Source organism: Clupea harengus, chromosome 17 (assembly GCF_900700415.2).
Source record: "Clupea harengus chromosome 17, Ch_v2.0.2, whole genome shotgun sequence".
In the NCBI taxonomy this organism is placed as follows: domain Eukaryota; kingdom Metazoa; phylum Chordata; class Actinopteri; order Clupeiformes; family Clupeidae; genus Clupea; species Clupea harengus.
Window position 1 is genome coordinate 6,196,722 of NC_045168.1, and position 10,000 is coordinate 6,206,721.

The window sequence follows — 10,000 nt, forward strand, 5'->3', positions numbered from 1 at the left end:
ACACTGCTCCTATGCCCAGAAAGGCCAGCTGACTGAGGATCCAACACACTGCTCCTATGCCCAGAAAGGACAGCTGACTGAGGACCAACACACTGCTCCTATGCCCAGAAAGGACAGCTGACTGAGGACCAACACACTGCTCCTATGCCCAGAAAGGACAGCTGACTGAGGACCAACACACTGCTCCTATGCCCAGAAAGGCCATCTGACTGAGGACCAACACACTGCTCCTATGCCCAGAAAGGCCAGCTGACTGAGGAGGCTCTGGCCCATGTCTGGCCAGGAAGTACCTCCGGTCTGGTGTGGAGTAAGCTATTAACTCAATTTGGACCATTTAGTGGAAGTGATGGTTGTGCCCCCCCCAACACACACACACACTCTTGAATGATTAAAAAGAAAACAAAAACGTTACAACTTTGTGACAGTTTGTGTCCCATCATACCCGAGAAATGAACCCCTAACTTCATTTCTAGCAAACACTGGGAGATGTCATTAAGGAAGCCTATCCATCAGCAGGCTTTAAAAGCGCAGCTTTCGGCCGTGATGATGCAGATATGATGAGACAAGCTGTCCGTTTCTAATAGTAATCAATATCAATTCCTCCTACAGTAGATCCCCCTCTCTGTCTCTGCAGCTCTAATCTCATTCTGGCTGTAATTACCACAGGTACAGAGACACGCGCCCTCCACACGGGCCGTCACAAAAGAGAATCCTAATCAATGAAAGGCAGAAAAATCAAGCGTAATTTCATCCTTTACTTCCAACAGGGAGGAGAAGAAGAAGAAAAAATGAATCAGGAGTATATTCAATCTATCTCATTCCATTCTTAAAACGGCGTGAATTATACCCTGTTACGAGCGCCATGGCAGAAATTAGAAATCAAATCCTGTCTGACTTTACTCCCGGCCAGCAATCTATGCAGATTAGACAGGGCCAATTTAGCCCAGGCTGCCGCTCTCATTTCCCCTACTATTACCCCGGAATGAAGTAAGACATTCCATTATTATTTAGCCGGCACGACAGCCGAGCAGGGAAGTTGCTGGAAATTACCTTGAGGTTTTTTTTTTTCTCTCCCCCCCCCCCCTCTCTTTCCTCCTCCCTAACCCCCCCCCCCCCCCCACACACACACCCCCATCTTTGTCTTTGCCTGAGTTAGTCATTATTTCAAACATCTTAGTTTGAATCAATATCTGTAATGATTTATTCGTTTGATTAAGAGGAGACTCTATCTGTAGGTGTCAAGTCATTACCGCCACCACCAGTGCTGAGAATGTTCAACCCCTCCAGACACCCCTGTCTCCTCCACCCGCCCACTCTCTCTCTCCCTCTCTCTCCCTCTCTTTCTCTCTCTCTCTCTCTCCCTCTTTCTCTCTCTCTCTCTCCCTCTCTTTCTTTCTCTTCACTTCCTGTTCGGCCTTTCAAAGACATGCACTCGGCTCTTTGGATGTCTTCCATTGCACATCATTAATTATCATCGCATTTCCACGGCTCAGAATATACCAACAATCACATCAGCAGCCTTAACTGTTTTATGAATGCCAAACTGTACAACAAACTACATGCTGTGCCTAGATATGAATAGATATAAATTGACTTTTGAAGATTTGATGTTTTTTAGTACATTGTACTTTAAGGTTGTGACTGAGCCAGGAGAGGCCCTGGAGTGATGACCTCACTCCTCTGTGTTCTGTGTGTCTGCTGTGTTTCCAGACAAGTGGACTGGAGTGCTGGACTTCATCAGGCACCCGAGAAAGACTCGCTGTGTATGTACTGGAGAAGAGCTGGACTTCATCAGGCATCCAAGAAAGACTCACTGTGTCTGTACTGGAGAAGACCTGCACTCTGCCGCCTCAGAGACTCCAGCGAGTCAATTGGTCACACCGCACTGACCAGTGTAATCTGGATGGCTTTTCTAATGGCAACCGATAGACACATGGCGATACGAGATTGCAAACACACACACACACACATACACCCCATGCTCAGATGGTTCAGATCTTCTCCTCTGACAAATGTTTGTTGATGAGCGTCTCCTGTTTGTAGAGGAAGGAGGGCCAATGCTGTTTGCTGCAGATATGCTTCCTGAGAAACACACATCTCTGATTTCTTTGACCGTTTCTCGGCGAGGTGCTCTACCACAGCACACCCCGCAGATAAACAGTGGGACCCCTTGTTTGCTTTGGTGCTGCGAGGGTTTTCTGTTTAGTTTTTTCCCCTCTTCCGTCACAGCAGGCTATATCCCAGAGCTGTCATACATAAACAGCTCAACATCTTATTGATATCCCTCCCTCTGCCAATTTCTTGAAAGGAAAAATCATTTGCCAGCAAAACGTCACACTTTTCAAGATAAAATTTGATTTCTTTTTGCCTTTCATCAGCCGAGGTGAAATAGCGTTTTTGTGTGTGTGTTTGAAGTCTGGGACTTGAAAGCGTGTTTATAGTTTTGACTCGAACAACAGGTTCAGCATCACAGAGGATTGTACTTGTGGCTTGAGGACATGGGCAGTCTCAAAAGAGGCGTTGTGCTTTAGCTGCTCGTCTGAGAGCACACAGGTTTCACAGCTGTAAGTCATAAAGAATACGCCATGTTTCACTTTTCAGCTTCTGCAGATGACAGACCAGCAGGATCAAAATCATATCTACACATTTGGAATGGAAGAAGGAATCCGACTGCATACTAAATATGCCTTCTAAATCTGTGCTTCAGCTGAAGTCATAATAACTGCGATCAAATCATGATTGATGAGACAAAAACAATCAATTGACGGGAAATTATCAGACAAACAACAAACAACATAAACACAAGCCCCTCCTCCTTGTTCTCACCTGTTGGTTCAGATGAAGGATGCTGTCCATGTTAGATCTTAGTTTGTCCTGCATGTCACTGAGTTTGTTTAGATTGTTGGTGACCAGATTCTCCTTCTCAATCCTTTGGAATTAAAAGATAGGGAAAGAAAGAAAGTGCATGTATAAGAATAAGCTTTCTGGAAGCAGAACGACTATTTTAATGGGCATCTAAACATGCTTAAATCATACTTAACAGTCTATCTATTTGATAGAAACTCAAAATAACGATGTAACCTTGTTTACTAAATATTTTATTTAGGAGGAAAACCATCAGCAAAACCATTTTTAAAGTAGCCATTATTATGCCAAAATGTGGACACAGAACGAAAAAACACATTAAACAAGGAAAAACCCAGATGATAACGAGGAGGATGAGGAGGAACACAATAAATTCTTCAAAGGATTTACTGTCCATTAAAATGCTTTAAAAATGACAAAACGCTCTGACTAATGTCTGCAGATCTTTTAAGAATGAGAGAGAGGCGGCCATTTAATTAACGATGTACATCGTTATGGTGCACAGTACCCAGCCGTCTCTTGGAGACTTCTAAACAGCCCATTTTATGCCCAGATGAGTTTGTCCAGTTAGAAGATGGCATTAGCGTGCAACTTTCTAAATACTTTTCGCTTAAATCTTAAGGCCCCTGCCATCGGTCCCCTGACTTTATCGCCTATTAAACTACTTCTGATGTTAATTTTCTTGTAAAGAGAGACTGGAGTCTTTTCTCTAATCTGTAGAAAAAGTAATGGATGGAAGGAACTCCATCATGCGTGAGTTTCACATTCATTTGGAGCCTAATGAATTCCATTCCCCCCTACACAAACTTTCTTCCCTATTAGCAATGACTACTCTTTATCCTTCCATCTAAAAAAAAAGGCGGGAATAAAAGAGAAGCTCAGTAGTTAAGATGCTAGAAGCCTATTATGAAGATTTACATAAATAAGATTCTACCTGACAAGTCATAGCAATCCATTTGAGAAATAATACGCTCTGTAATTTTTGGTGGACAGTACCATATCAATCAATATGAGATAAAAAAAAAAAACAATAAATAAATAAATAAACCCAGCTGAGGAGCGACAAAACAGAAACAGAAATCTCCAGTACAGTGGGCACCTAGAGCTTTCAGTTAGGAGTCTCCATTACCCAGGACAGAGACTGCACGTCGCAAGCAAGCCTACAAGAATTTCAACAGAAAGAAAAACTGAACAAAAAAAAGAAAACCTTATATATTGCAGAAGAGATTTAGTAGATCAGCATAGTCCAGTCTGTTCCAAAGGTCTCCATTAGCCAAATACCCCATATCTATAGCCCTTTCAGCCAGAGAGGATTTTTTTTCTGTTGAGTAATATGAAGTTTCATGCAGTAAAGTGCTAATTGCGTCCTCTGTGTTTTCTAGTCCACTGGCTCTGGGGCCGAGGGCAGGCACACCCTCTTACTGATGTCAAACACAGCTGGAGATTTGATCCCTTTATTAAGACAGCAAAATACCTTTGCAGCCAAACGCTGCACTGTCCTCCTTTCTTTGCATGCCAGACATTCATAAACTGGGCTGAGCTCCCATGAATCCCTCTCCCCCAGCACGCTCAATGGGCTCTTAATCGAAAACATGTCATCCATGTTTCGAGAGACAGAGAGAGAGAGAGATAGACAGAGAGAGAGAGATAGAGAGAGATACAGAGAGAGAGAGAGAGTCAGAGAGAGAGAGAGACAGAGAGAGAGAGAGAAAGAGAGAGAGATAGAGACAGAGAGAGAGGGAGAAAGAGTAACGGACCATGGGGGTTAGAAGATAACCAGAAACAGAAGAATAATCGCTAGGCCCTAACATGCTAATGCTAGGCCTTGTCCACGGCCAAAGCAGAATGTCAGTAAATCCACCCAGAGCGCCCAGCACAGCCACAGAGCCATGAAAGGAACTCAAGGGGGTCTGGCTTTAGGCTAGCAGATCTGTTCTACACACGTACAGCACATACTAAAGTACTACTGCTTCTAGGTGACGGCTGAGATTGAGGGATTGACGGAAGGGCTGAGAGAGGGGAGCAGCAGAGAGAGAGGCAGAGACATTATGAAATGTGTCACAGAGAGGAGCACCATGGTGGCGCATTCACACTCTGTCATACTTCTCCAAACAGCTGGTGTCCCGCTCCGCAGTTTATCAAACTGAGGCCTCTTCACAGTCGCACCGCCCTGCGTGCTTCTCGCTCTCAACCTCCCAATCAACGGGCCTATAATTTCTCTAATTACCCTGAGGTTTGTTGACAACTTGACTGGATTACGAGTGGCAGGGCCCTCTGCGGTCTTCAAGTGCCTCTTCACTCTGTGTTTACAGTAATCCGCTGTTGTAAACACTCCGCCGTTTACTAATTAAGAGCAGATAATTGTGGCTTGATTTAACGACCTTGTCAGCGAGGGCTGACAAATTGCTGGCAATGTGGCCTCCAGAAGCTGTGATGTTGCCTCACACACATCTGACGTCTCTGGTCCCTCGAGCTGAGCAGTGCGGCCGCAGCTTCTGCTAAGACAGCGTGAGCCTCAGACTTAAATCATCTTGCTGCTTCCTGTCTGTAGTCAGCAGCGGAACAACCAAGAGCTAGAAACACCAAACACCAAAGAGCTGATACTCTAAGTGAGCGTGCGTGTGTGGGGGGGCTAACTAGCATCCCCCAGCTGACACAGACACGCTGCTCTGTGTTCTAACTATTGTGGAGAGAGGAACAACATATGACCAGTTCGCTATGTGGAAAACATGCCTCTTAAGTCTTTAAGAGGCGTCGACTCTCTGGTGTGCACTATTTGTCCGCTTTCTGTGCATCTTTGTGTTGAGGGAATTTACAAAGGCACTCCTTTAGATCTAATGTATATTTTACATTTTGCTATTCTATACGTCCACTGGCCTCCACAGAGCTGCCAGCCATTGCCCTGAACAGCGCATTAATAATGCATTCACTCCCTCCAATAAATGTGCCGATTATGAGCTAATTTTAGCCGCTAATTCAGGAGAGCGCTCAGAGACAGGAGCTTTCATCTGTGCGGATATAAAAATTGGATGAATATATGGATGTATATAGCCTGACAACAGGAACCTTATAGGAGCGTTTCATAAGGCATAATGATATGGCTCGTCTAGGCCGTGATTACTGTCGTCCTGTTATGGGCATGAAGACAGGCGAGATGAGGAATCTTTTCAAAAGAAATTGCATAATGATATTACGTTGATGTATGAGTCAGATGGAGTGGGGGATGGGGGCAACACCGTGGAAATAATATGACTTATCTATTCTTCTATATCTCACAAGGGTTTAAAAGAAAGACAGAAACAACGGAAGAAAGAAAGAAAGAACGGGGAAAAGAACTCAGGCAATGAAAATGAGACATAATGATAATCAACAGAAGATCATAAGACTCGAAATGGAAGATGTGTGAGAGAGACAGACAATGGAGACAGGTGGATTCCACAGCTGCTCTTATCGCAATTTGGACAACTCATATTCAGCATATACTAATCTAATCAGCACATCTATATGAAGAGATTTTTTTCCCCTCAATTATTAAAATAGACAAAGAAGGGTAGGGGTGGAGGGGTATGTGGGCTGGGTTGGGGTGGTGGAGGGGGGTTTGCCATTCATCTTGCTGTCATGCCGTAATACTATCATTAAAATGACTGACAGCTTTAAACAGCATTTGAAACCAATAGGAGTCAAAACAAATGAGCGCCGGCTGAAAACAAACTCTGGTGTTTCATTAGGAATGCACAGATGCCTGGGAGCCCAGCCTTAATGAAGAGAGGAGGGGGGGGGGTCGAGAAGAGTGGGGAGGGATGGGGGCAGGCGTGAGGGGAGCGGTGAGGGAGGTGGGGGGTGCAGGCGTGGGGTGGTCGGGGTATCGGACTGGGAGGGACAGTGCTTTAGGCAGGTACTCGGCAGCGGCAGCTAGGCCTTTGATGTTTTCCTCTCCTAATGAAACTAATAGATAGGCCAGTGCTGATGAATCTCCTCTGACAGCAGCTGGGAAGTATTAGTTTGTCCCAGGGATGGGCGCGTATATTATGCATGAGTATGACACGGACCGCACCGCATTATAACCCACAGAGATCACTGGTCCAGGACGTCTGCTTTCCTTTAAGGACATGATATCATTGCCTCGTCAGGGGCTAATTAGTCTGTGCGCTGAACTTTGAGAAGAAATCTTTGTTTGAAAATAATTGTGGTTAAGAAAATTCTCGTGTACACCCATATGCCCCTGCGCAACCGGACTTGTAGAAAAGATGCACGCTGGCGAAAGGTCCAGTCAGGCCAATGTAAAATCACAGCATGGAAATAGCTCTGAACATGAATGACCTGGGGCTAGATGCGCAAGCAAACAAAACATAATCTTTTAGATCTTTGTGCAACTTTTAACAAGATTGAGCACAACATTTTCAAGAGGCCAACTTTACTAATAGGTTGATTTGTCATATGTGGCACTAAGCTGCTTTCAATCAAATTTAATTGGCTGACAGCATTGTGATGCGAGCTGTGGTGGGACCAAATATGTCTCCTCTCGGTGTCCCTGTAGGCTACACTGTTAGCCGGGTCCTTATTTTCCTCTCTTGGTCAGTGGGACGAGCGAACATGCTGTATATTTCCTCAGCTCCGACTGCGCAGATGATTCCCATACCCGGTTACTTCAAGAGCCAGTGAGAAGTCTTTCAGCGATCTCTACTCACACCTCTGCACTTGAAGGCACTGAAGTATACTATTAATATAAATATATATGCACTTTACCACCATGCGGAGGAGGTAATGCACGATAAGAACCAGCAATACATTCTAAACACGTAAGAATGTTGCATAACAAAATGTTAATACTGGAGGCAGTCGAAAAGTGTAACACAAGAGGGCTTTTTCAGGTAGCACATCGAGTAGTGTCAGAGCGCACAAGTATACCACATATAAAGCGAGGGAGTGTACTTGTCTACATTTAGACTCATAAGCATGCAGGAGTGAGGGTGAGTGTGTACTAACCTAGCCGTACGCACCTCTGGGGTTAATGAGCATGCTGTGGTAGTGTGTACTTACTCTCCCACCTTTAGCTGTCCTTGCAGTTGACTAAGCAGGGCCTGCTGATGATCTGAGTGACTGTGGATGGCCTGGGTGATGGAGGGAGGAAAGTTCATTAACTCTCAGCACATTAACAGTGATGAAGTGCTGCGTGAGGCCAATGCATCGTCCCCACAGCGAGAGATGGAGGTGTGATAGGGGGATGTGGGGTGGGGGTAAGGGGGGGGGGGGGGGGGGTGTAGTGCCTGGAGGACTGTGGGTTCTCATGGCACCATGTTCTTGCTATAAATATGTTGATCAGCCAGAGATGGTCTTGCAGGCAACATATTCATCCCATCAGGTGGTCAAACAATGTTAATGGCTTACTTTCAGTTCTGTGCCTTTGAAGAAACTTGTTACGCAATTTATTTTATGTGAAATACAATCTTAAAACAAACAGCAATACTTAAGCATGTTGGGAGACCAGAGATCCGTCAGGTCTCGGGCTAAGAACCTGTACAACTGAGGGTCTATATGGCACCATCATTAGCCAAGCACGATCATTTTGTCTTTTCTTTTTCAAACATGTCTCTATCATGAAGAAAGGAAAGGAAGCCTGGACAAGGTGTAGAGGGTGAAATGATTGCGGCCTGGTTGCTACGGCACTGTGTCCCTTGGTCGTTACCTTTAAATGTTCCAGCTCTCGCTCTCGCTCGGCAGATGCTGCTCGCAAGGTCTTCAGCTCAGCCTCCAGAGCGTCTCGACTCGCCTGCAGATGACTGGGAGATGGAGAGAAAGAGAAATACAGAGGGAAAAGAGAGAGGGGGGGGGGAGAAAGAGCAAAGAGCAAAGAGAGTTGGAGACAGAAAGGGGGAGTGAGAATGGGTGGGGTGGCGGGGGGGTACAGGATGTCTTGACGGTTCCGATACTATATAATTTTAATGATGTCATTTAAATGGCATGATACTTTATGATGTTTAATGAGCGACACAGCTTGTCCTCCACCAAGCTGGAGAAGAGAGAGAGCAAAACTTTATTCATTTATGAAATGGCCACGCAGCCCAGACTAAATGGGTCATCTGCTGAGGCCTGTTAGCTCAAGCAAAACTGCAGATTCGTTGACACACAACTCCAAGTTGGGCCTTAAATGAGTATTTGCTGCACGAGGTCTAACTAGCTCATTTATCTGCCTCCTATATTGATGTCCACGACACAAGGTTCCAGATAAATAGGAGATGTCATGATCAAAAACATCTAACCATCGCTGTGGTCAAAAATAATCCAAAAAACACGCCGACATTTGCTGATGTTATATACAAGGCATTTTGACATTTAGGAAGATGACATTTAGTTTAAAATCTGGCATATGGAAATGTGAAATACAGTTGCTTGCATTCAAATTTGACTGAAACAAAGTAATCAGGGAGATGAGGTTGTAAAAAGTGTGGGGATGGCTGGTCGCCGATCGTGCATGTCTTCACGTGTTGTTGCGGGAGCCCTTGACCTGTCTGTGCAGACGAGCACTAAATCAGTTTAATTGAGTCTCAGAAGGAGAGGAGGAGATCGCATGTCCGCCAGTAACCAGCTCTCAAGGTCATCCGACCCCGTTTGCGTTCCTCATTACGCCCATTACGGAGGCTCGAGATACAATTAAAGAGGGGAGCGCGCCTTTCCAGTAAATTGCCAATCATGCCTCCTGATTCTTACAAACAATTGTGCTTCACAAAAACAAGGGCGCCTCTACTAAGAGTCGGGACGAGGGAGCTTTTGTATGCAGTGGTCATCCTGATGATTTAAGCTGACAGCTCAGTAATGCTCACGCAACTGTAACCATTACCCCCCCCACACACACACACACTGCCCACTCCTAAGCACCAATGATAATCCCCCACCTATGTAAGAATCATGGGCAATCAGGGGGAACCCTTGACAGTTTTAATGGAACATCACTGGTGAAAATGTGTTTTGGGTTAGCCCAACAAAAGGCTCCAGTTTGGGTCTAGAAGATGCTTGATAGTTATGGCCCCCATTACACAGCCACCCTGGGGAGGTTAAAACTAGAAGTGTGTGTGTGTGTGTGTGTGTGTGTGAGTGTGTGTGTGTGTGTTGTCACAGAAGATGGGGGACACCCCAG

At 45.2% G+C, this 10,000-nt stretch overlaps 1 protein-coding gene across 4 annotated transcripts in view; it reads right to left on the reverse strand.

Moving 5' to 3' along the window:
* The window catches only part of LOC105890081 (trichohyalin-like), a 125,515-nt gene that overhangs the window by 5,110 nt on the left and 110,405 nt on the right, over positions 1-10,000 (reverse strand). For all 4 annotated transcript variants that reach the window (XM_031583512.1, XM_031583513.1, XM_031583514.1 and 1 more), the window contains 3 exons: positions 8,552-8,645; positions 7,906-7,976; positions 2,827-2,929 (listed from right to left, as the gene is read on the reverse strand). In XM_031583512.1, coding sequence (XP_031439372.1) covers positions 2,827-2,929; positions 7,906-7,976; positions 8,552-8,645 — 268 coding nt within the window. The remainder of the gene's footprint in view (positions 1-2,826; positions 2,930-7,905; positions 7,977-8,551; positions 8,646-10,000) is intronic.